This window comes from Catharus ustulatus, chromosome 1 (genome assembly GCF_009819885.2).
Source record: "Catharus ustulatus isolate bCatUst1 chromosome 1, bCatUst1.pri.v2, whole genome shotgun sequence".
Taxonomy (NCBI): domain Eukaryota; kingdom Metazoa; phylum Chordata; class Aves; order Passeriformes; family Turdidae; genus Catharus; species Catharus ustulatus.
Genome location: NC_046221.1, coordinates 35209948 through 35237457, shown reverse-complemented (window position 1 = coordinate 35237457; position 27510 = coordinate 35209948). Strand labels below are relative to the sequence as shown.

The 27510-nt window shown below is 37.5% G+C and overlaps 1 protein-coding gene across 2 annotated transcripts in view; it reads left to right on the top strand.

The window, feature by feature from the left end:
• HIBADH (3-hydroxyisobutyrate dehydrogenase) overlaps positions 1 to 27203 on the top strand; it is an 86826-nt gene extending 59623 nt beyond the window's left edge. For both annotated transcript variants that reach the window (XM_033069040.2, XM_033069049.2), the window contains exons 5-8: positions 12340 to 12473; positions 13019 to 13095; positions 20046 to 20202; positions 26214 to 27203. In XM_033069040.2, coding sequence (XP_032924931.1) covers positions 12340 to 12473; positions 13019 to 13095; positions 20046 to 20202; positions 26214 to 26372 — 527 coding nt within the window. In that variant the 3' untranslated portion in view covers positions 26373 to 27203. The remainder of the gene's footprint in view (positions 1 to 12339; positions 12474 to 13018; positions 13096 to 20045; positions 20203 to 26213) is intronic.
• The last annotated feature ends 307 nt before the right edge of the window (positions 27204 to 27510 follow it).

Here is a 27510-nt window from a genome sequence, read left to right as displayed (position 1 = left end):
TTACTTTAATGAATTATGTAGTTTTAGTAGAAGGCATTGTGTTTAATCAGTATATAAGTACTAATTACCATGAGAACCGTGTTAACCTCAGTATTAACTTTAGAACTTGTGGGTTTCCATTTAGCTGTACGTTTTTATACGTTTATATAAATGGTTACAGAGCAGGAAAACATTTTGTGAAGAAATTAGCACGCTGTATAATTTAAGGGAAGTTTTTAAAAAGGTATCTTGGAACATTTTAAATTCTTCCAACTGCCTCTTTTTTTTTTCTTTTTTTCTTTTTTTTTTTTTCTTTTTTTTTGTTTTTTTTTTTAAGAGTAAATAGCTGCTAAAACTGCCAAGAGAACCGGGATAACATGAAAAAGCTGTAGGCCGCTAGAGGTCACTATTTGGTAATCAACTTCTAATGAACCAGAACTGTCGAGAAGGCCTATAAATTACACTGTGGATTTTTCTAATTATGAATTCCTATTTAATCATTCAATGACAAGTTAACTGTGGCAGCGGTTCTATGTACTTTGCATACACAGTTATGTTAATGTACTATTATATTTCTTAGGATGGAGGTCCTCCATCATTAGAGCAGTTCATTACCAAAGAGTCTCTTATCTAATCATAATTACTGATTATGAGAAATAATTAACTTTGTTACCCTCTTGATTCTGTTCGTTGGCAAAATGCAGTCTTTCTCTTTTCTTGTTTTTTAAATGGAAGGCCAGGCCAAGTACTGACTTTCAATACCTTTACATTACAGAGAAAAGGTTAAATTGATTTTGTGCAAAACTGCCTAAGTTGCAGCGTTGGAATACTTACAGGTAGTACAGAAAAAAGAGATACACAGATATTATAGTGGTTCTCCTTAAGATGTCATTCAGAACAGTTAAATATGAAAATGTGTTTTGTTTTGTGAAAGTACAGCATTTGGAGCAGCTAAACATTTGTAAATTTAAACCATATGATTGGATATTGGCTCATCCTGAAACAATAAAAGTAATAATAAAAATAGTATCTCTTCTTTAAAATATTTCCATATTAAAATTAGAATTAGTTCATACATAAAGAAAAATGACATTTAATTAAATTACAAGGGTTTGAACTCATTGTATAAGTGGCATCGAATACATTTGAGAACACTGAAAAGTACATTGCATTTTATGCTGGAGGGCAATGCTAAATCTAGTTCTCTGAAAGAGATGTTCTATCTGTTTTGCAGAGAGGTAATAATAGAATTATATGTAGAGGAAATAGAACTGGGAAGGACCTTGAAACAAAGGGATTCTTTAAATGGAATCTTTCCAATTTAGGCTGTTTTTCTAGCAGTTGTTGTAATCTTGCATTATTGTACTGCTTTGCCTTTCAGTGCCATAAAGCTTTGAGAATTAACTTTGACTATGCGGAAATTAAGCAGCAGAAAGTGATTTGTTACTTTGTGGGTAATAGTTAATCATGCTTTAAAATAAGCATATATTTTAAAGGAGAAACTGAAAGATAAGACTGTGTGGGCTGTTGACTGTATCCAGAGGCAAGATTCAATGCCAAAGTGCTTAAAGAAAGCATAGGCATATCTGAAACAATGCACTCTGATGATGGTTCAGGTTGTCAGAAAAATTCTTGGTCTCATACCACCCCTGACAGTTGAAGGGGCAGAGTTCAAAAGTTCATTCAAAAATGTTCAGTGCAATCTTCACTCCTATTATTTATGCATTTCTTTGCAATTTCATTTGGTAAACCTCTGTCAGTTGTCTTCTCATAGACTGTACCCAAAACAGGTAAAACTAAAACTTTCAGCTGAGCAGCTCCCCAGGAGAAAATACTGGAGACTGATTTATTTTAAAATTATCTGTCTGACACTTCTTTGTGGTTATACATTTGTATTTTATTTTAAGGTTTTGCTAGATTCCTGCTATTAAATATTAGGCATTCTTTTAAATGTTGTGAATGTAAATATGCCCCTATTGATTTGGATTAGCATGTGGCATTGCTACATCTTCAGCTCTTTAAGATAAATCAGAAATGCTTAGGAACATATGTGCTGTTATCCACCCCATTTAAATACTTTTTGTTTCATTTTTGCTATGTTTATTGTCTTTATTTTCTTCTATGACATGAAAGGACTAAGGAATGCATCAATAGAAATTTACCTGCTTCTGCAACTGACATTTTAAGAAGCAGACCTTTTATTAAGAAGAACATTTGAACCCATACCTGTTGATTAATGCAGCTTAAATAAATATTTCAGTGTGACTATATTTTTCTTTTTTTAGCAATGTGCTTAATGCCTTCATTATTCACCAAAAAAAACCCATGTTTTGTTGGGTTTAGGGCCTATAGGAAGGTAATATGATAAAATCATAAGGTGCTAAAGTGTTTCAAGTATTTTGTTTTTGTAAAAGAGGATTGATAGCTTGTTAGAGTCGTACTAATACTGGAGAGACAGGTAAACAATAATATTGAATTTCCCTGGTTTATTTTTTCTGGAAGGTTCTTGTTTTGCTGTTATAATGAAGGGATTTCTTCAGCTTTTATGTATACGTCCCACAGCACTATGTAAACATTATTGCATTTTGCTGTGGAGTTAAGGTAGAATGTGCAAGTATTTTATACTTTCCAGAGACATTCAAGTCAAAGTAGCAAATCTGCAAATGTGGTGACTCATAGCTGACTGCTTCTTGTGATTTAAAGAGCTCAGCAAGACTGGCCACACATCTGGATTTGTTGGTCATGCATCTGCATGTATGTTGTTCAGTCAAAATAGATGAGATGAAAAGCTGTGATGACAAGGTGGATTGTTGGATCTATTGGTGGCTTTTGGTTATTCCACACAAACATTAAGCTTCTGGAGGCTTGATGTTCATTTTGGTATTGTCTGTGAACTTGAGTTAGAACAACTAACTATAAGAATATAAGAATAGCTTCTCTGGGATTTTGCCTTCTCTTTTTCAAAAAGAACATGATAAATGTCTATCCCTTTGAGTTTTTTCTTCTATAGTCACATAACAATCTATTTTCTGTTTGCTGATTTTCTGCATAGAGTAGATGCTTTTCAAGAAAGTGAGGTTATGGTGATACTTGAAATGCAGCTCTTCCCTCTTTCTAACACCAGACAAAATTTATTCTTGATTTTGCACTGTGTGATTGGGATAAAATTTTATTTCTAGGACTTGAAGCCTCATCAGTCAAGATGAGAATTGTGTCTACTGAATTTTAGTTGTGTGGAGGGTTAACAGTGGCCCACATAGTGGAGGAACTACATTCATGTTCATGTTGAAATTTTGGACTTCTCCTAAAAGACCAGAATTTCAAGCAATAGTGCTGGGCGAGATTTGTTTTCTTTGAAGAAGGACTATTTTCTTTGTTTCTTTTGTATTTGATACTTCAAATATATTTGGTCCTGTGCTTGCCCAGAACCCAGCAATAGTTAATCAGCTCAGTGTCATGTGCTTGACATTTGGACTGTCTGAAATCTGCTTTGAAATTTTGGGATCTTGTATATGTGGAATGTATTGCTTCTGTTCATCCCTGGCTCTCCAGCCTTCTTGCTAATATTCAGAATAAAAAATTAAGTACTTGTTTTGAATTGGGCTGAGCTCTGTGCATGCAGTTTTGCTGTCCAAAATTGTAGATACATGCAGCTGTTGTTAAGTTCTCATATTTCTGTATAGGTCTGGAGATGAAATTTAGACCATATATCTAAATATTAGGGATGGGTAAAGGAGTAGCTAATCTGGTATTCCAACAACATCAAAAAGGTATTTCTGTTGTCTATGATTTTGTGGTGGAGTATGCATCAAAGGTGGAAAATGGGAAAGATGACTGTCATGAACTACTGTTTTTTAATGTTTTAAATAAAATATTTTACATATTAAAAAAAACCAAATAAGTTAATCAATCATACTGTATTTCCTTTCTTATTGCCTTGCTGTTAACCTTTTTACTTGCTAACTTTTCAGGTGCTTTGATATTTCTCTTTGACATTACAGTGACTAGAACTAGATGTAGTGCTTTTTAAAAAATGCTGCAGACAAAACAATTTCATCAGGCCTTTCAGCTTGTATTTCTGTTGAAAAAGTTGAAGTGTCTTATGTGTGCATTTGCCTTTTGCAACTTATTTTCTTTGGCTGATCCCTTGGAGGGATCAGTTGCTACTTAATACCATCTCGTAAAATTTTCCTCCTGCATCTCCCTCATATTAAACTGCCTCAACAACAGCTTCTAGTCAGTTTTTGCATGATTTATTGGGAGGGCATATTCTTTTCTGTGTTTTGGCATCATTCTATAATACATCCAAATCAAACTGAAGATCTTTATTCCACCATCCATGACCAAGTTCAAGTACGAATCCCCATACAAATCTACTCAGGCCCTCTTTTGAAAAAAAGCTTCTCATGACCATTTTGCCTATTTTGTTTAATCAGTTGTTTGTTCTTTCTTCTCCACTGCTTTCTACCTTCCATTTCTGATTATACTTACATATTTTTTTCTGTTCCCAAAAGGAATATCCTCTTCTGCTGTAACAGACATATGTACCTATTGTTTGTATGTTTTTATGGGTGTATCCTTATGATTTATGTAAATCCCTAAATGTGTTTTCCTTGAGGCCTCCAAGGATCCTTGCATATACAGCAACAGTTCTCAGATTGGCAGGTGGGACTGGAAAGTTTAGAACTGGCTTTGTCTTCGGACAGCACCTAGAAAAATTGGGAACCAACTGTGACAGCAAGTGAAATGCTAGAGGAAGGCTCTTTGAGCAGTCTCTGCCTGCATCTTCTACCTTCATATTATTCTGGGAGGCAAAATCTGTTTAATTACGTCCCCTCATGCTGGGCTGCCCAGAACAGGTAGCATATTGCTCACCTCTCTTGCATCTTTCTTTCAGTGTCTATTACTGCTAGGGAAATAGCTGCATGGAGCATTAATGCTGATGCACACAGTCTGATCCACTTGTCTTCATTCTTGCCAGTGCTTGTGGGAGAGGGGGTGGAGGAGGAGGAGGAGGGAATTATTATTCTGCTGCTGACACAGGGAGAATGAGAGTGGCTTGATGCAACAGAAGATTATGTTCCCTGAGGATAAACAAACAGAAGGAGATAAATTAGGAGAGAGGATAATCCTGTTAATATGTGCATTCCTTAATTCTGATCCAGTTTTTAAAAACATACGATTTCACAGAGGTTAGAAATTTAATTAATACCTGTAAACCATCTCTTCAAGTTTGCCTTTTAGATTGTGGAGTAGTGTTTTGAGTTGACATTTCAGATGCACAGATTTGCTTATAAACAGGAATTATAAGTAGTAATATGAATATCACATGAGGGAAAAATAATAATGTGCACATCACCATCCCCTCCTTAATTTAAAAAAAACCCCAACTCTCTGGACTTCTTCACAATACTGTTTGTTAGGAAGTCAGGGGAGCTTATTCCTTGCAATCTTCTTGTTGCTTTTTCAGCAGAAGCTGGGCCATTGTGATATTTATCTGAATTCAAACAAGGCTAATTAAAAGAGCTGCTGACAGTTGTTGTGATCTGACTTTGACTGGAGCTTGATGGTCATTATGGGTAAATAATGAACTAGGTCTGCAAATGTAGCAGCTGCCAACTTGGGATAGAAGAACAGCTATTGCGTCCAATTTAAGGATCTATCGACCGCTTCCCTTTTCCCTGCAGATCTTCTTCCTAGCAGAAAACTAATGTTTTATACTGCTTTGTTTTGTGGTTTCAGCTATTTCTGATATGGTCTATAATTTCCTCTTAAATATTTAACCTAGTCCATTATTAGCTTTCAGAGTTAAGAACTTTTCCATTGGGCTTTCTTTGCATTTTTATTTTGTTTTGTTTTGTGGGTGGGTTTTTTGCAGTTTGTTTTTATGTACAATGTAACTGCTTAAATAATGATGATCATGTGTATTTAATTTGCCTGTTGCTGCAGAATAAAAATCCACTAAGTCTTTTTCTCTGTACAGCCATAATCTCACAAATTGTATAATTCGATTATGCTGTAAAAGAGATGTTTCTACTTCCTTAAGCATCCTTTTATTTGGATTAATATTTGAGCGCTTGTATAAATCTTGAAATCACTGACTTGAACCTCCATTTCCATTTTTGCTCAAAAATCACTAGCTTATGAGGTACAGTGATGCAAAGCTCTATTTGTCAGAAGAGAGAAACAGCAGTGACTTTCATTAAGGGACACTTCCAAGTATGTTGTCGCTTCATCATGAGCTTTGCCTTGTCCCATTAGCAAGTAGGAATGGTACCTTAAAGGGAAAATGGCAAATTTTAATAATAGATTAATTCAACTTTCTTCTAGAATCCCTGACATTGTAAATGTAGTACAAACTACAGAAGCTGATATACAGAAGAACTTAACGCACCTACCCAGCGTTTGCTCAGCTGCCATTAGAAAAGGCAGCGTGCATTATGTAAAATGTACGAAGGCACTTGTGCATTAGTGCATAATGCGGCAGAACTAGGGATCTTGCTGGGAAGAAATGATCCCAAGCGTGCCCCTAAAAGACAAGTCTTGCTTTGAGATATAATGATGAAAAATTGCCCATTTATTTGTGTCTTTGCGTTTCAGCAAAAACGAAGCTTGGACCCTTGGACTGTCATGCTGCCGCAGGGGTTTTGTGCACGTTCGTGTGCGTCCGTGTGCGTTTCTGTACCTGCTTGGAAAGGCCAGCGATACGTTAACAAGGGGTTATGTTCTGCTGGTTTATGTTAAACCAGATCACCCCCTAACATGTGCAGAGCCATTCATCTGTGTCACCAAAACCCAAGAGAACATCTGACATGGACTTCGAAACAGAAACAGTGATCACTTACAAATCAAACATGGCACGCTCTAAACCGATTGTGCACGGCAATCTTTTCGAGAAAGGACAACTAATTGAACATGATAAAGTGTAAAGTTAATTAACACCCTTAAATTTGTTGATTACTTTCACGGGATTATATTGTTCGTTGAGGAGCAGCTTTCTGTCCCAGCTGTCGCCTTTTTAGCGAATGTCGCTGGTAAACAATAGAGACACCATAACAAGTCGTAAATGGTCCCTGTGACAGCAGCCCCTTGTGAGGCTGCATCTGTAGAAAATGATTAGAACAATTGCATTTTAAAGACGGCTCACATTGCAGCCCGGTCCCATCGGCCCTCTTCTTTATCTCTGCTGATGGCAGACTGGTTACAACATTTAAGTTCTTTTGAGCAAATTAAGTGATTTACTGTGTTTTAGTTATATGGCAACAGAATAGCTTCATAGGTCTAGCTTTGATGCTGATTTTTATAATAGAAACACAAGCCCTTGGAGTGGTGGCTTTTTTTCTGAGTCTGTTCCATTTACTTGTTTCCTGGAAATAGATTGATGATGGCAGACATTGTCTAAGAAGCAAGTAGAAAAAATTGATACCCTGGTTGTATTTTATAGAATAACTAGTCTCTTCGTGGTTATTTTAAATTTATAGTATGTTTTTAAATATTCTTTTATTTCCAGTAGGGATTTATAGCTGATTTTGCCTGTACATGTGTTTTAATTGGTTTTAGATTTATATAGGTAGCAAAACAATAGTAACCTTTTCAGTTAATCTTTCCTTGTGTATCTTGGTTTAACTTTACGTGAGTTGCAAAGACAAAGTATTTGGTGTGAGCTGGCAGGTACTTAAAAAAATCTGCTTAGTCCTTAAAAATACGCATTCACACAAGTTACACAGATGCAGCCTCTCAAGCTCAGCCTATCTGAAAGAGAGCAAACATGACAAGAACCTGCTTGTTTGAGGCAGCTACAGTCACTTAAGCTGCATTTAAAAAAAAAAAAGTCAGAATAAAAGACCAGTGTTCCCGTACACTTCCCAAAGTGGAACAAGCAAAACCTCAACTCCTGTGCTTAAAGGTGCAACATTGTAAAACAAGATAGAGGATTAAAACTCTAGCAATGTTCTTCTTGTTTGTTTGTTTGTTTGTTGGCTTGTTTTTTATCTAGCTTAGAGCACAAAATTAGTTGTTAAAATTGCATCTAAATGTTGGGTAGAAAAATAACAAAATACATTATTTTTTGCTGAACCTTCTTGATATTACAGCTGTCATTTCTTACTTGTCCTTCAGAGACTCTGAAACACCTCAGTTCATATCATTTTGATATCAGCTTTGTCAGCAATTAATTTTTTTATCTGCAGGTGCAGCACAACAGTGTTTTAAATATGTTGGCACAGGGATATGCTTGGGTGCATTGTCTTTTCAGCAGTGTTGCTGTTTTCAGAATTGCCACTGTGATGGTGCTGTAATGCGTAGCCTTACAATATCACTTCTTTTTAACTCATCTGCCCTCTGTTCTTACAGAAATGTAAAGCTGAAACCAAAAGCAAATTATTTCATATAACACCTTTACATCAACATCTCTTTTCTAGCAAATTGTATTCTTAATAATAAGCAAACTGATAGAAGCGAAGCAGTTCTAATGAGTAACTGTAGAGTTAAGACCTTTCCGGGCTTTTTTTTGGAACTGAAAACATCAGTGGCAAATTTCAAGACTTTTTGCAACAACACAAAATGCTGTTTAAATAAGCACAGGAAAGTGAATATGGAAGGGCAGCATGTCTGTCAAACGAGGCTGCTTGGCCTGCGTGCTAAAACTTGAGGTCATCTTCAGACTGTTCCAGGGTAGCTGCAGCTAACCAGTTGTTCTCATGTGAGGGCTCCTAAGTCTCCATTCCTATTTTTGTCTAAAAAGTTGAACTTAAGGACTGCTCTGTATCAGGTTCACTGAGTAATCCATTGGCAATTGAATGAGAAGCACCTGGATTGAACTTGTTCCACAAGTAGCTCAGCTAGATGTGACAGGATGCTTTGAAGTGCGGCTGTGTACCTCTTTTAATAAAAAACTTAGTTTTGCAGATCTTCATCCAAAAGCTGTTAGAATGCAGGTGGGAAACTGATCACGAAGTGGATATGCCATACTGCAGCGCTGCACTATAACTTCTCACCATATTATTTTCCCAGAGTAATTTTCTTGCATAACCCCTCAGCTAGCTAGATCTCTTATATTTTTCTGCAATCCTGTTCCTGTCAGTTTATATCTCTGGGACAAACTCTGGTGCTAGTGTGACCAACAGACTTGGAGCTCATCTGCTCTGTGGGATCTGCTGGTGTGACAACCTTGAAGGACATGCGCAGGGGTGTGGGTTTTCATCCTAGAGAAATCAAGTGTAAGGCTGCAGCCATGGGCTCCAGCAGGCTTGCTTTGCAGCAGAGGAGGAAGTCTTAACACATGCTAAACATAGATACAATTTCTCTGAAAACTATTCCCTAAGGATGTGAAGAGACTTTTTGTATTTTAGAAAGAACAGATAGATTTAAAGGACTTTTGACCCTCACAGGAGTGGTACATAAAATATTATCTTATGTGATAAGACTTCTTTTAAAAAATCAAAATATGAAAAATAATAGCATATTTAAATTGCATTAGCTGCTCTGCATCTCCATTGCTCTCTTTAGTGTTAAAAACTCATAATACTTATCTGGCTTGTGTTGTTGGTATGGAAGCGGTGATTGTGAAAGAAGGCTGTGCGTTCTTGTATAATGGGTTTTTTTTCATTTCTATTTTTAGCTGAAGTTACAGTTCTTGTACTCCTAGACTCCATGCCAATTTTTTTTAATCGCCAGTCTTAAAAATTTGCTGCGTTGCTCATTTGATTGTGATAAAATAGCAGAGAGTTGGAAAGGACCCTAGATGATAAAATCTACCATGAAGTAAATAGGTTTTTGTTTTAAAAACAAGAATTTTCTAGGCCTTCTGCATTACACAACAAATTGGTCTCTTTTTTTTCTACTTAACTACTTTATTTTTGCTTCTTGAAATGTGTTTGAACAAGTGAGAGAGTGCAGCTGTCAGAAGATTAACCAGCTGAAAACTATTGTCAGCATTAATTTTGCTCTAATAAATGAATCTCTGAAGCTATTTAGCAGTCTGTAATCTAGATACAAGGCTATTGACCTATGATAGATAGTACTGGATTTTGTTTGTAAGCTTTGACTTAAATTGTCTACTTAATTTGCTGCAGGTCAGATCACAGGATTAGTGGTAAAGGCCATTATGTGGTTTGAATAAAAACAGCTAGAGGAATGGAATGAAAATCATTGTGTTTATTAATGTAGCAATCTTTGCGGTCATGTACATAGTGAACTGGTAGCCAAAAAGACAACAATGACCTGTTTGTGCTAGCTAGTTTGGGCTTTGCTCTTAGCCCAGTTCCTATGAGCTGCCTGGAGAGGAGTTGTTCAAATGAGATCAAGGATTGGCTGAAAATTGGGTGTCTCTCAACCTGCACAGGAAGCTCTTCACCACTCTTTTATTTCAGTACTTAACAGTGTTCTGTGTACAGACCAATTGTTTTGTTAAAGCTATAGGTCTGAATTCTTCTGAATGTTCCAGTTCTGGATTTAACAGCATAAGAAAGACACAGATTTACTGGAGTAAGTCTAGCTAAGGGCCATGAAGATGGCAAAGGGTCTGGAGCATCTTTCATATAGAGAGACGCAGAGAGCTGAGACTATAGCTTGAAGGGAAGGCGCAGGGGAGATCTTATCAATGTGTATAAAGACCTGATGGGAGAGAATTAACTAAGGGGGCTACACTCTTCTCAGTAGTGCTCAGGGACAGGACAGGAGGCACAAAACGAAACTCATGATACTCTGTCTGCAGCACAAGAAACCGCTTTTTTTACTGTGAGGGTAAGCAAACAATGGAAGAAGTTGCCTAGAGAGGCTGTGGAGTCTCCATCCTTGGAGACTCAAAAGGTGACTGGACAAGGTCCTGGGCAACATGCCTCAGCTGGCCTTCCTTGAGCAGGGGGGTTGAATGATCTTGAGAAATCATTTGCAACCCCAGAAATCCTATGATCCTAGGTTCTAATATAGGCTGAGCAAGTCATCACTGAAAGCATCTTTACTGTTGCCTGGTTTTGCATAGCTGGTAGGTATTTACTCTTTTTGAGACTTTGATATGTCACATTTGTCTGAAATTCTTCAGTGACTTAAAGGATGGTACATACTGAAAGACAGGATGTGAAAAGTAAACATTTGGGAGATACAGAAAGGGGCATTTGTAGACATAGCCACACAGAGCAGTTGCACATGGAGAGAGTGTCAGTTGAAATTTTTATTGAAAAACAAAGAAAATTCAACAAATTTTTCAGTGTGAAAAGCTGCAGTGTAACTGTCCTTGATGTTGTAAACAAAGTCCACAACTGACCATTTCCTTAGCTGTGATACAGCACTTCAGAGTACTGTACCTAATTGAGCATGTATAATCTGAAAGTCAGTTGTTATTTGCAGCTGTACACCCTAAGTGGCCAATGTTTGATGCATAGCACAGAAAATTCATTGTGGCTATGTTTCTTGCCAGAGTGAAAATTAGTGAGGAAGCTGGTTTGTTCATTAGTTTAGACTGAATTTTCCTAACAGTTATACCCGTTAAATATTGGGGATGAGGAAGTTAGGGATGTAAGAGTAATTCATGTTGGAATTCTTTCAAGGAATAGAATATTTCATGGGGTGGAGGTAATAAATATCACATGAAAAATTTGCCAGTGTTGTGCTTAGGAATTGTAAATTCAAAGAACTATGGTGTGTGTTTACTGAACTGTGCTAAAGACAGGACAGACTACAGGAATAAAATTGGGAATACTGTGTTTGTGTGTGTATATATGTATGAATAATTTTTACATTGTCTTTGCATAGAAATTGCATCATTCTATATGCATTAAGTTTATGTGTGGGAAACAAAGCTTCTCAGATTAGGGAGAATTCTGCTTCAGAACACAATAAACTGCAGAAATTCAGAAGACTTGGTTTACTGTCCCTTAGTTTTTTAACTGTTCAATCATGTGAAAATCAGGAAAATTAGCCTAGGTTTGGAAAGGCTGATAAAAGCAGAGTTATCTTTGAGCAGTAGTTTGTTAATTGTATGTGAAGAGTACTTTGACAAAAGAAAAATTTCATGTAGTAATTCAGATACAGTGAATTTTGTGGAGTGCAAAGTTGCAGGAAAAGTTGACTGTTTCTTTGTATAAACTATAAAAAGTGACTGCCAGTTTTATGCAAATATTGCAACTTTTCTACTAGTGAGCCTGGAAGGTAAGGTGATTTTATCTCTATCAGATGTTTGAGATTTTAGATTGCTGATCCTTTGATTACTGGGAGTGTAGGGTTACTTTTAAAAAGAATTTGAGAGATTCATTGTAAGTGAAGTATTAATTTTGCATCATCAGACCCATACTGGTAAGAGAAACTGCCTAAGTTTTGAGGCTTTTTAATAGTGTTATTAAATGCAATGCTATCTTGATTCAGGTGTTGGAGCTGCTCGAGCTGGAAACCTTACTTTCATGGTTGGTGGAGTGGAACAAGAATTTAATGCTGCCAAAGAGTTGCTGACATGCATGGGTTCTAATGTGGTTTACTGTGGAGAGGTTGGAACCGGACAGGTAATGCTCTCTGAAGGGCTAATAGCTAGCTCAGTCTTTCCTTTTTCTGGATTTTTGTTTATTGATGCCTACTCTCTTATTCCAGAATTAAATTCATTACAATATATCTTCATATTTGTTTGTTTGCCTCTAGTCTTGTGCTTGTAAATGACATCATGGCACTTTTGTCCGGTATGTTGTAACTTAGCACCAAAATGTGACTGGTATTTCTCCACACTGGCTTGTTGAGATTATACTTCTTAGGGGAGAGACATTTTAATTTTGTTTCACCTAAATTTAGATTTACTGAAGGGATGTTCTGAAGGACAAAGAGTCCTTACATGGCGTGTGTGCTAACTGAGCAGTACTAAGAAAAAAATGTATTTTTTAATCTGTGAAGGAGCCATAGAGCAGCTTTCATTAACTTTGTGCTATCACAGATCTGTGTTTACTCTAGAAGAAAGCTGCCAGAACATACTTGATCATACTGTCCTGGGCCTAGTTGATTCCTGTTTGTTAGTTCTATGAAAATGCATAAAGTAATTGATGGTTTCATGTGTTTTCAGGCTGCAAAGATTTGCAACAACATGCTCTTGGCCATCAGTATGATTGGAACTGCTGAGGCTATGAATCTTGGAATCAGGTTGGTTTGATTTTTGTGGTGGATTGAACACCATAAAAACATTTTTTCCATGTTTACAGTTTTTATGTATTATGGTTTTTTGCTGAGATGATGATTAAAAGAAATAGGTAAACTTTTTGCCAGAAGTTGTCTTACAAAGTCATGAACAGGCTAAAGGGATTATTTAACTAAATGAGGTGTTTTCAGCATGGGAATATTATCTTGTGTTGGCTACATAGGTTGTTACATTCTACATCTGAAGAGTTTATTTATTCTGCTGTAGTGCAGCATACAATAATGTTTGCCTTTCATTATAAACATCCAGAGCTAATATAGAGATAAGTTTTTGTTTGTATTCTAAGCTAATATACAGTTTATTCAGAATATTATACTCCCATATGGCTTTCATTGGCTTTGTTTATTTCTTAAATTTTTCCAAGATATATTGTAAAGGGAAACTTCTGCTACACTGTGTATATCAAATTAAGATGAAAGCATAAAGCAGAACATCTACCTTTCTTTGACTTAATGAGAGCACTTTGTCCTAATTGCCAAAACTCTTAGTTTGTCAAAAAGCTACAGCATGCTCCACTAAACTCTTTCCAATCCTGAGACTATTATTTTTTTTCTAGCATGTGGTACATCTAACTTATAAGTGACATCATATTTGAGCAAAATTATTTTGATTTTACAGTTGTGATGTATTTATTTTGCTGTGGTCCTTGTCATTTTATTTTCCAATAGAGTGCATGCAAGTACCAGTTCAGTATCAATGTATTTGAACTTTTAATAAATTCTTGTAGCCAGATCAAAATGGTTTTCAAATTTATAGACAGAAAGTCCTGTGTTTAAAGAGATTATCTTGCAATTGTGTATCTTTTAGGGGCTTTTCATGAATTATTTATCTGCACAGTAGCATCCTTAAAATTTGCCTGCTGAAACTACAGATACTGTAGGTACTTATCAGCTGGGCTCAACTGTGCTCATGTGGATTTGATGCACTATAAAAACAGCGAGAGGGCATCAAATGCTTAAATAAATAAAAAGGAACACCTACATATGCGCACATACACAAGACAATGTAATGGATTCACATTTCCTCTTAATTACCATATCAAGATGCAGTTGTTTTATTGAATTGCCCTTGTCTCAGATGTTAGACTGTCTTGACCTATTAAGTTGTCATGTTGTAATTGAGATAAAAGAGGAATTTGCTTTGCATCAGTGCTAATTGGTTTATCAATATCCTGTACCATTTACATTTTAAAATTGGGAGTCTGTAATATACTGAAACATGTCTGCATCAAGCCATTATAAAACCAGTAGCATTGTTTGCAACTTTTGTAATCCAGTGTTATCCAGAAAGCTTGCATTCAGTTCTGTTTTAAGTCATGGTTCACTTACTAAAGCATATGCAACTAATTTTTTGTTACAGTTTTATCTACTTTTGTAGGAATTATTAAAATAAAATCAAGAGGTTTGGAAGAGGGGTATTCTGGGCATGTAAGCCCCGTGAAGAGCAAGTTGATGTCTGCAGTCACTGTAACTTGAAGGTGTTTAGAATTTTTTCCTTTTCCAGTTTAAATTCTAACTGAATCTGTATTCATCATTTGTGAGCAAAAGTCCTATGTGGAAAGTAACAATATATAAACCTCCCTACAGTTAAGGTTATCAAGAAGGAATTATATTTATTGTGGAAGAAACCTGCTGATTTTAAACCAAAGTGTAGAAAGAGCAGAATCTCATTTAGTCAAAAAGTGCATGAAGTTTAAGACAGAGGTGTTTATTTAAAGACTTATGTAGCAATTTAGAATCCTTGCATTGGTTTTAATTTAGCATTATTTAAATCTTAAGAAGATTATTTCAGCTTGTATCTAGAATAAGAGCTTTCCACTTGGAGTGCGTAAAAATTTCTAATGTAGACGTTTACAATTGTCATTCTCATTATTAGAAGTTTTTCTATATTAATAAATTTAGGATTTTTTTCTAGTCTAAAGCTCAAAGGATCGTGTGGCTGCCTACTCTGAAGAGAGTAGGAAACAATTCATTAGATTGATGCGTGTCTGGTAAAGAAAGTCTGACTTAATATTGGTAAAGGATACTGAAAATCTAAACATTTAGGATAGGAATTGTGGAACTTAGATGGGTTCTTAACTTTCAGATGGAATATAAAATGTCTTATGTCGCGCATTGTGTATATCTGCTACATCATTTAAATTCAGTTCCAAGGACTTTGAATAATTAATTATTCAGAATACTGAACTAGAACTTGAACTACTGAACTAGATGTAACTACATCATAAAATCATAAATTATAAAAATCATATTACAACACTTTCCATAAATCAATATATACTCTGAACTTAAGTCTTCAAAACAGTGTGATATTAATTTTATTAATAAGCCACTTCTTCTCTAATGTTTTCATAAACCATGCAGTCTAAATTTTCATTTTCTGAAGCAGTTAAGAGTGATTGTTTTACTAATTTAAGATTTTTAAGTTATTGTTTTATTTATTTTATATTTGAAATTATAGAATTTTTCCAAACTTCAACCTAAGTAGCAGATAGAATGTGTTGAGGAGAAAACTGACATTAATGAACAAAAATTCTCAATAAACTCCCAGAAAAGTAGGCCATATTGCTATGTAATTTTTCATTTATATTTCACTTACTGTACTTGAACATATCTTATTTACTAATGAAGATGTCAATTTTCACTGGAAGTTATATGGATTAAATTCCATAAATACTTTTTTAAAATATTCCCTCCTTAGTTCTGACCAATGAAATGCTTGTTATGTTCAGTTTTTCCGTTACTTTCCTGATGATTTATGAATATTACTAGTAAAAGTTAAAAGGTGTGGCAGACATTGTGGAAATTAATTCACCTTATCATTTATATTTTATTTTCTTTCTGGCATATTAGTTCCACTTGTCAGTAGAAAAATCTTGAGCACATTTTGCTGTACAGTTTTATGAGTAGTGTGCATATTGCAAAATACTGTGTCAAACTGACACACAGAGTACATATAAACTGCACAAATAAGAAGTACAAACTTGAAGTGATAAAGTCCACAGTCAGAAAATATTTTTTGTTTTTCATTTTGCTGATGATCTTAGTGCCAGTAATTTTGTTCTCCTGAGCCCTGAGCTCCAGTGGAACAATTTCTAATACCAGCAAAGTAAAGTTCAGAAGTGAAATACTGCTGATGCCTGATTTGTGTTTAGGTCAGATGGAAGTTGCTGCCTGACAGACAGTTGGCAGTCCCATCAGAAACTGCCTGCAAAGACTCAAGGAAGGGCTTATGTGGTGACACAAAACAGGACAAGATCACTTCATCTGGTTGGGATATAAGGGACCAGGAGAGCAGTAAGGGCTCTATGGCAATAACCTTGCTGCAAAATCAATTTGTACTTCCTATAGCAGAGAAAATCATCTCTATGAGGAAGAACTGCAGCGCCATCCAAATTTTTTATACCAAAAGCTGCAAAACCAGCTCCTTTCTAAGCAATTTTAATGTATTGGATTTGTGTCTGCTTGGTTTTTTAGATAAAGTGAAAAGACGGTAAAAGAACTTTTTCTTCTCATGCTGAGTTTAAACGTAGTCTCAGTCTCTAGATCTGGTTTCTGTGAGTACCCCTGAAATGAGAGTTGACAGAGAGGAGTATGTGCAACAGGCTGAGAAATACTTAGCTCTGGACACATCCTCACTGCAAAGTTTAGAATGAGTACCTTAAAAAAGAACTCTAAGGTGTGGTTCTGCTGGCATTGGCATGGGACTATAGCTAAGTCTCATGAAGGTTAGTAATGATGCTAAGGAACACGTACCTTGTTTAAAACACCAATGGAAAAGTAATTTTTAACTGTGGTACAAGGGTTGTATGGTTCTGCTTGAATATTTGCAGCTTTATACAGTGTTTATCCAAAGCACCTTGGGATGGGGAACTCTCAAGAGTTTAGCTACTTCAGTTGTTACACCTTGAAATGAGACCAGGATGTATCTTTCTTGTGAGATGATATTTCAGTTTCTGTACCTGTTCCAGATTGAGCTTTTGGAGGAGTGTATGAAAAATTCAGGCTGAGTCTTTTTTAGAGCTTAGCAAAACCTGAATTTTAACTACTGGTGTGAAGGGATCCTATTTTAACCTTTTTTTTTTTTTTTTTTAGTATATGCATCTGTTGCTTAGTTTCTGCTGTTCACTTCATTAGGAATGTTATTGAAGAAGCATTGATTTGAGGGAGCAATTGTTTTTGTTCTATTATAAGTACAGTTAATACATGGGCTTCTTTTCTGCTTATAAGGGAGAAGAACATTTTGGTAATTGTAAATTCACACGCACATGCACAAGCTCTTGCCATGTCCAATGGCAAGTTGTTATGGGGACTGGCAGACTGTCATCATTTTGATAGCTTGAGCAGTATATCTCCTGAACAGCTATGGAGCTCTTATGCAGAGAGTATCGTATGTTCCCAGCCAATTTACAGGGAAACAGCAATAACATTTTATCATGGTTGAGAGCCCAGTAGCTGCTTCCTATTAAACTTGCCCTTTCAGATACCTGTCTTGGATTAATTTGTTGATTTCAAATGGAAACTCAGTCTTCTCCACTGAAGCATGACTTTCCAGGATAGACTCTTGCTGAATGACAATTACTGTATATTCTGGCTGGTTTCAGACCATTACAAGCTTTGGGCACAGTGGAAGACAGAGGACTTCTTCAGTAACTGATTTTAATATATGTCTAATTTTAACTGTCAGTTATATATGCACCAGTGGATGAATCTTCAGAAAGATGAAATGCAAAGCACTTCTAACTTGCTCTTATTAATGATACACTTGCTGCAAAGGAGAAAAAAAAATAGGTTCAGGTCTCCTGAAGAGAAGCTGCATGGTGTTTAAGAGCAATGAATTTTGAAGAAGCAGGAATACAAACTGACACTATCGTCCTTTCTCTTTTCTGAGAGCAAAAATATGTCAGATCTAGTGCAAGACAGTATTTTACATATCTGTATAATGCATGCATATATTTTAAAGTATACTTTCACAGGGAGGTAGTTGGAACACTGTAAAAAGAGCTTTCTTTGGGAGGGTTATATGTGTTTTGAGATAATAAGCTCTCTATCTTGCAGTATACCCACAGGTGTAATTGCAGGCCTCTCCATGCAGTTGGGTATGGCACAAGCAGGCACTACATTGGTAAAAATACTGATCTGGATGTAACAATGATAAGGAAACAGACAAGTCAAGATATTTGTTTGGGGGAAAAAAGAGCAACCTCTGTGTATTTGAAAGCTCAGGTTTTGAATGCTCCCAGTGTGGGTTTTTTTGATTACAACAATTGAAGCCATCATTCGGAGTGGCTCTTGATGAGGACTTGTATGGTGAGGATTTTGATGCACTATGCACAATAAAAATGCAATTTCGATATTGTGAAAACATACTGGTGCTGGAAAATGCAGTTTCTATTTTTAAATAAATCATCATTGTAAGCATTCTGTTGAATCAGGGGGTTGAAAAAAAATGGGGAGGAGCATAAAGCTTGATCCCATTTAGGCCAGCGGAGACTTTCCATTGAATTCCAGGGGCTGCTGCAGCAAATCATAAATAAGAGTGCACAGCAGTACTGCTGAAAAGCCGTCTGAAATATGGAAAATGATCTTGCTTTGCATTGGGAAGGCAGACATGCAGGACACAGTGTCACTATAGGAGTAGGAGCCATGCTGTATGGCCAACTGTCTTAAACACAGTTTTTCAAATGCCTACCAGAATAGATAGACATGCTTTTTAGCAACTATTCCATTGGTAATGAGCTTTGCTCATCTACAAATCAAAACCTTGAGTGCTACAGTGCCTGAAAGCACTGTTAAGCTATGGGGATCTGCAAAAGTCTGTGATGTGAGAAGTAACATAAAAAATATTGAAATCTATTTAAATAAACTTTGTAGAAGATTGTGATATATTCCTTTTAAAGTCTCCTTTTCTCATCTTGAATTGTTACTGGAGATAGTTCCCTTGCTTTCTCTTTTGTCCTGTGTGTAGCTGAACGTTTCTACCGTGCCAGGTAAACTGCTGCTGCTTGTCCTTGGTATTAATGCAATTGATGTAAAATTACACTTGCAACTTATTATCAGCATAAATGTGAATTCGTAAGAGGGTTAATTTCTTATAATACTGAAAAATTTTCAGGGTCTGTGCTGAGCAGCAGTTTATGCCATCATCTCCATGGTAGAACAAATGACGTTTCTACTTGGACAAGCTTTGTTTTATCGGGATCAGTAACCTTATCAGCAGCTGACCCAGAACTATAATATATGTTTGCGAATAGATAACATATGTCACAGTGAAATGCAGACTTGCCTCATAAGCAGGAGCATATAATGAAGATTTAATAATAGCAAAGACAAGAATGCACAGATGCATACGACAGTAATGTTTTTTTGAGAAGTGCAGCATTTTTATTCACATTATTAGAGCAGAATCAATTGTGTTATCTTGTTTACTTCAGAAATGCACTAGCGTTCACATATAAATGCATCACACAATGATTTTCATGTTGCCACACTTGCTTGTGAATTTTTTGCTTTGTTCAGAGAATATTTTTATATGAAGAACAAGTATGTGACCTAGTAGGTAGCAGAACAGAGAATGCCTTTTAGTAATTGAAATACAAGGTAACTGTTGTTCTCAGAGGACTTTTAATTTGCTTGCACTTTCAAAATTGCTGGGTGAAGTGAATTTGCTGTGTGAAGTGCAAAAGGAAAAAGCTTTGAAAACCTACTGCTTAAATGGCGGATTGATGCTCTTTAATTTAAGATGCAGCATCCCTGCCCCCAATATCAATACTCTGTCATTTTTCATGACTTATAATAAAAGGAGAGGAATGATGGTAGGGTCCTAAGATATAAAACAAGTCACCCATGTCTTGTGCATTTTGACATTAACACTTCTCTTCTTTGACCTTTGACAGATTAGGCCTTGACCCAAAGCTGTTGGCCAAAATCCTGAATATGAGCTCAGGTCGCTGTTGGTCAAGCGATACGTACAACCCTGTTCCTGGAGTGATGGAAGGAGTACCCTCAGCTAACAATTACCAGGGTGGCTTTGGAACAACACTCATGGCTAAGGTACATAACCACTTGCATGTCAAGTATGTGCAGTTGCTTCTCTCTGGGCTTAGAGCAAACAGTCTTCTCAGTGAAAATTTCTGTTTTCAGGATAGTATATTGATTATATATGAGATTATATGCATTATCTTTTTGAATTCTGCATTAATAAAGGAGTCCCAATGGATTTTTGGGTATAGTGAGTATTGAGCAAGCCATTTAGGTGCCTCTTTGCATGACTGCTCTAGAATTTAGGAGCCGAAATTCAAGAAAGAATTCAGGGAAATCCAAGTGACTTAAATAGAGGCTGATAGTGGCATAACCATCTCAGATTTTGGCCCCACTCTCTTCTAGATGCTTTTAACTGTGCTACTGGACATGCTCTCTAGCAAGCCCTTCCTTGCTAAGCCAGTTTTTTGTGTGCTTGTCCTTCTGCCTAAGGCCATCTGGAATGCAGAAAGAAACCCACACCACCACAGGCTGATCTGCAGATTTCTGCACCATTCTGTGAGCTCTCCTGAATTGTCTTAGCTGGTGACAGAAGGGTTTCTCATGAGTAAATACCTAGTAATCTAAATAACTTGTCCACAAAGTGGGAGATTTGGGGTTTAGGTCCTTCTCAGCAGTAGGAAGCTGAAAACCTACTGTAATGCCAGCCCGGAAGAATGCACTTATTGCCGTGCTCTTGGCTTTTCCAGGAAAAGTGCTGTCCTGAGTCACTCTGTGGTCAGGAAAGCAAAGCTTTTAGAGGCCAAAGGAAAGTAGGCAAGGAGGTCAGAGCTCTGCATCCCACTGGTAGGACACACAGTTGGAGGAGGGAGGTGTAGAACTCTGACTCTTGAACTACTTCTGCACTGAGCACAATGATTGTCTAAGGTAATTTATAAAATCAGCTCTGGAAGAGATGTCTCATCTAACTGCAGGGAATAATTTCACACTGAATATCCATTTCATGGCTATACTGTCCTGAAGGAGGCATTTGAGTTCACACAGGATAGTTTTATGCATACCAGTTTATTGAGTGCTCCTAACTGGTTAGGCATTCTGTCCATTTTCAGCTCTTCCATGTAAGTGGAAATGTAGCACTTAAAACTAAAACAGCATTCTCAAAGCTGGTGAACAAACTCAGATATTACCATGCAAATCTCCAAAGTGCTGGAGCTCTTGTATATAATACCTGCTTATTGATACTGTTCATGTCATTTTGCAGTTGACTTAGAACAATTGGTGCATTTGCACACTCAATGAAATTAGAAATTAGCCAATTTCTCTTCAGAGCAGGTCCAGAGTGTTTTGCATGTGGTAGCACCAAAAAACTTTGCTAATGCTGCATGGTTCACACCCCTTCATTGGCTGCTACATTTTATGTTTATAGACCAATGACCAAGAGCTTTCATTTCTTTGAGGAATGTGTTAAAACATTGAAAAGTAGAGGTTTTTACATTGTGTTCATGTCATTGAACATTGAGGACAATAAAGAGTTGTTTAAATTGCAGTTTTATAAAAAGCATTAGGTTATTGCTCTAAGTTTGTCCAGCAATTAGGGATAAGCAACCTAATCTTTTTCCTACCTTAAAGTTTGTTGCCATGTTGTTTGTTGTTTTCAGAATCTGTTCTGCCTGTTGTGCCATGTTTCATGCTGCAATCTCTATTCTCATGATTGATAACTCTCAATCTTGTCCAGAACAGCCTCATAGTATAAATGCAATGGGGGCGCACATTTTCTTCCCTCCCTTCTAAGTTTCTTTCTAAAGGGTTGGGTTTTTCCCCTTTGGTCTGCTTCTAAGAGGGACCTTCATCTCCCTTGGAAGATGCCCTGAAAGATCTTTAATTGAAGGAACAGCAGCCTAGTTTGCACCTGTTGAAACGGCCAGCTTTTTGTTATAAAGCATCAATAACCAGGGGAGAGTTCCTCTGAGGGATTGGTGATTGCTGTTCACCTCTTCTGACTTGCCTCTCCTGACAGTCCTGAAGACTGCCTTCTTTAGACTAGAATCCTCAGAAAGAAGGACAGACATTAAATTCTTCTCAGACCTTTTGAACTATGCTCTGTTATTCTATATAGATGGAAGATTTCTTGAATAAGTAGCCAAGACAGCTGATCATGTTAAGGCTGTTCTTTGGTGCAGTGGTGACCTAAGATACTGCTTTTTAGATTGTGGAAAGACTTTTGCTACTATCCATTTCATTCTGATGTGTGACATACTGTGCAGTTTGTGAATTGTTTGAGATGGGGACTTTTTTTAAGGGAAATGCAGAGCACAATTTTGCCACTTAAGAAATAAAAAAGAAAATATTCAAAGGAGAAAGAGGAAGTAAAAACCCTAAGGTTGAGGAGAAAATATTCCGCAGTGAAAATATCTAGGAGTGCCTCAGTAACAATCACTAAACACAGTTACTAAAGTTCAGGTTCCTGCTCACATATCAGAGATGGTGGAAGTCAAAGGCTTTCTTAAAAATATTTTGTCAGCAAAATCTCTCAAAACCAGAGGAACCTTATTTTAAATGTTTGGATCAGAAAAATTTGCCAGACCCTTCTGAGAAGTTATTTGGTCTTAAAATTTGACAATGAAACATACAATTTAGTCAACTTAATGTGAAACCTGCTCTAAAGATTTTGCATTTTTAAAAATCTAGTTTAGTTTACCACACCATGTTTGTGTCCAAGGCATTGGCAGGCCAGAAGTTCCGTCTTTCCTTGACAGCACTGCTGCAAATTAAATGTCAACTTTGGATCCTGAGAAGAGCTAGATTTATATCATACTTCTCTTGAGTCATGTCAAGACAGCCTTTGAGCTTTATTCCAAACGGCAGTTTCATTTACGTCAACTGCAAAATAAATATAAGGAACCAGGTAATTCCAAAGTGGAAGCAAATTGTGAAAGAGAATCCGTTTCCCTATTCTAAACTGAGGAAAAATGTTAGAATATTCAGTGCAGTGAGACATCTGGAAGATGTTGTCTGTTCCAAAGGCTGTGAGAGAAGCCATAAACTATGCTCTCACTTTTACTTTCCCAAGTAAGTCAACAAAGGGAAATTTCTTTCAGAGCTGTTTTGTACTATTTCACTTGAGGAATCTCCAGCCTCAAGTGAAAAGGTGCAAAATACTTCACAATCTGAAGCTAAATGTAAGCTTTACTTACATTTCCTTGGGCTTTTTCCTTCAAAACTCTGGTTTATAGGATGGAGTTTTAAAAAAGTGAAACAACCTTCCTGGACTTCAGTCAGGAGTCCTTGTCCATTTAACTATTGAAATGTTATTGAATGTTTCAGCCATCTTGGAGCCAGACTTTCCTTACTGATGTGAACAGAGCTACTTTATTGCTTTGGTTTAGGAATGCTATTCCCCAAATTAGTACTCCCTCAAAAAAATCCTGTGAGCTGCTCCCCTCCCCCTCCAGTCAGAGACATAAGAGGCAGAGATCATGGGTTGAGGTAAGAACCATGGGAAGCAGCCATGAGATAAGAACATCAACAGTAACAGGAGCAATACTAATAACAAAGGAGAGGATGATTTAAATGCAAAATGCTCACCAAGCCCAGGACAATGAAAAACAATGGTGGACACCTATCACACTTTTCTACAAGCAGAAAGGAACATCTTTTCTTCCAGGAAGCCAGAGACAGTTCCTTTCCCCACCCCAGCAATGACATAGGATGGTACCAAAGAACACTGAAGTCTTGGCCGTGCCCACATGGTGCAAGGCTCCACCCTCTCGCAGCTACTGTGAAATATTAACCGTGTCTCTTGCCAAAACCAGGACATTTATGAAATTGTATTTGTGCTAGCAGTCCATTCAGAAATTTCAGGGATTGTTTCTGTGAATGTCCCTTCAGAGAGAAATAGATCCCAGTCACCATTACCAATTACCAAGTATAGTAATTTCACGATTACAAGCCACACCGTTTTGACTAAAATTTTGCTCACACCCTGGAAATGCGGCTTACACTCAGGAGCGGCCAATATGTGAATAATTTTCTGACATTTCCAACCCCGGAAGTGCAAACCGAGGTGCCGAGCCGAGTACCTGCCAGTAAAACCCGGCTTTACGCGATCGTTACAAATTGATTACTCTGTTTCATGGCGGGTGGAGCTGGGCTCCGTGCCAGCAGCACGGTGGAGGGGTAGGCAGGGAAGCTCCCTCCTGCTGGCCCCGCAGCCCAGGGTGGGGAGGCAGGGGGCTCCCGTCCCCTCCTGCCGCTGCCGTGGGTGCCAGCGGGCTCCATCCCCGCCTCGACCACCGCCGCGGGTGCCGGTGGGCTCCGTGCCCCCCTGCCACTGCGGCGCAGTGCCAGGCCGGGGCAAGCGAGCACAGCGGCGGCAGCGGCCGGCCCCGAGCGGCCCCGCCGAGCAGCAGCGCCGAGCTGGACCACCTGGCCCTGTCGGCAGCCCCGAGCCCTCACGGCCCAAGCCAAGCCAGTAAACCCCGCCATCCCATGATTCTGTTACTATTTGACAACTTTGTTGCACGCGGGTCCTCGCTGCGAATGACAGAGCGGCTTGTAATTGGGTGCGGCTTGTGTATGGAGAAAGAACAAAATGTTGCCAACACCCGGAGATGCAGCTTATAGTCAGTGCGGCTTGTAATCGTGAAATTACTGTACTTCCAGTAGTTTGAAGTATATGATTTTACCATTCTAATATTCCATTATGTGAGTTAAGCTTTCTTGAATAAAATTAATAATATGGGAACAAATTGCACAAAGAGGGTTCATATATGTCATGAAATATCTTACTGTATGCAGGTTAAAGTAAGTATTTCTAGATTTGTCAGCTCATCAGTCTTTCAATAGAGAAGAAATGATCTGCCCTGATGCAGATGAAAACTATTTTGGATCCTGTGACATCTGATATGTATGTTTTTCCCATTTTCCTAGAGCTTGAAGTCATTCGGGGGTAATAGGAAAAGTAACTATAATTCTGATTTGTATCAGAATGACCTTTATAGAGCCGATTTACAGATCGAAGTGACATTTAGAGAGTAGAGTAAGATCTTGAATTTCCTTGTGCTAATTCAAATCCAGACACACAGAAAGTAAAGACCTGTCTTGTAAGTCATCCCTGAGAAGTCAAAGGTGCTCTCAGCAGTACTACAGTCTTTCAGTTCTTCTGTATCAGGGATGGGGACCATCTGTCACAGTAGGGTAAGAGCGTCTTCGCTTACAGGCTTGCAGAGCTGTGGTGAAGAAGGCTGTAAGCAGAAGTTACTGGGGGAGAGGGAACTTGCATTGGTCCCACTCCTGCCGCTCTGAAGCCAGTGACAGCAGTAGCTGTCCAAAGCCTGGAGATGGATTGCAGGTCCACCATCAGGAGAGCTCCTGAAGAGCAGCACAAAGGAATTACAGCCTTTCCAGCCAGTAAGTTGGCTTCATCAGGAAGAAGTTTAAATGACCCTATGCAAATGCTTGCAGGGCTGTGATCTTACTGGTGTCACAGAGACATGGTGGGATGACAACTCTGACAGGAATATTGGAGTGGAAGGATTCAGGCTCTATGTCAGTGACCAGCTGGAGTGCATGGAGCTTTGCCTGGGGATGGAGGGGGAGCTGACTGAGGGCTTATGGGTCAGGATTAAAGGGAAAGTAGGGACAGGTGACATTATCGTGGGGACCTTCTACAGCCCATCTGACCTGAAGACTGAGCAGATGAGACAAATGTAGACAAATAGATCCTTATGGGGAAGAAGAGTCTGAGTCTCGCTACCAGGTTATATAGTGATCTAGAATCTTAAAATTCCTCCTGTTCTTAAGGTGGTGCCTGCCTGGCAAAGTTTGAGGGTTTTCTGGTGAATAACATTGAATTACTGTCTTAAAAAAATAAAAACTACACAAAACCTGCTTCTTCCAGGTCTGAAATTTTAAGGCTGGAGTATTGTACTTATTGACAGTAGAATTCTTGTTACAGTGGAAGCTAAATATACCTATAATATGTACGTAGCTGTTTATGTCCTTGTTTCTCCCCTGACTTTTTCTCTTTTTCTTTCCTTCCATTCTTCCTTTGACCTTTTTCTCCCTCTTTTTGCCCCTCACAGGATCTTGGCTTGGCCCAGATTTCTGCCACCAACACAAAGACACCAGTTCCTTTGGGCTCCCAAGCACATCAGATCTACAGGATGATGTGTGCCAAAGGCTATGCCGTGAAAGACTTCTCAGCTGTGTTCCAGTTTTTACGGGAGGAGGAAAGCTTGTGAGCTGTCCTTTGGAAATGGACACAATAACAAACCACTTTTTTTTTATCCTTATAGCTTATTTGGGAAGTTTGTGGATTTAATCAAGTACTGTGCATCCTGCTCCCATACAGATTAATCATCTTTGGCTGTCCAGATCACAACGAACTCCAGAGTTCCTTTATAATTCTTGAAAAAGCAAGCGACAGGGAGGAGATTGTTTGGCAATTACCCAACAGCAAGTCCTTATTTTTTTTTAAGAACCATCAAAGTTTTTTTTCACTAGATGCAATAAATAAATATTTTTTTTTATTAAACACTTAACTGTTTGCATATAAAATAACTTACGTTATGGCTGCAGACTTAGTTGAATCATGAATATTAAAAGAATGTTTTATTGCAATTTTATCATATATAGTGATCTATTAAAATTTAAAATGAATACCTTATGGAAAAAGGGAATATATGTTCAGTGAGGAAACACATCTTGAGATGGATTTTTTTTTTGGACCTACTAGCCTTGAGTTGATAAGAAGTTAATTTTTCCTGGGATTCAGGTTGCAGATTAAGTTTGTAGGCATGTGTTCTAAGTGGAAAGCTGTTACACCATGTTTACCTGATAGACTTAGGTCGAATAATATAGAATGTGTGTTCCTCTTGTAAAGCCTCGTTATTGTATTTTGCTAACCCAATTTTATATTTTCTTGTATTCTGTCACGCATTTTCAGAACTCAAGATGAGCACTTACCAGAAGTTCTAACAAAGTGTACATTTGTTTTAGGTAGTTATTGAAGTATTTTAAATCTAAACAAACCCCATTATTTTGAAAATAAATAAAATCTATACTGGTAAATACTTGCTGCATGAATATTTGCTTTTTGTTTTGGTCCAGTCTTGTACACACAGTATTAACCAAAACTTAGTATAAGTGGTCTTATTTTTTAATTTGCTGAGTTTTCTACAGATTATCAGATAATCTTACGAACCCAAGCATTTCAAAACTTCTTGTTATGAAATGCAGACAGTTATATATTTGCATATGTATTACCTTAACTATTCACATCTCATTGGTCTTGCCAAAGTACAGGTACATATTTGGCTTTATAAATACTCATGCTGATTTTACTAGAACTACTCACATTCAAACTCTAGGCTTAATGAT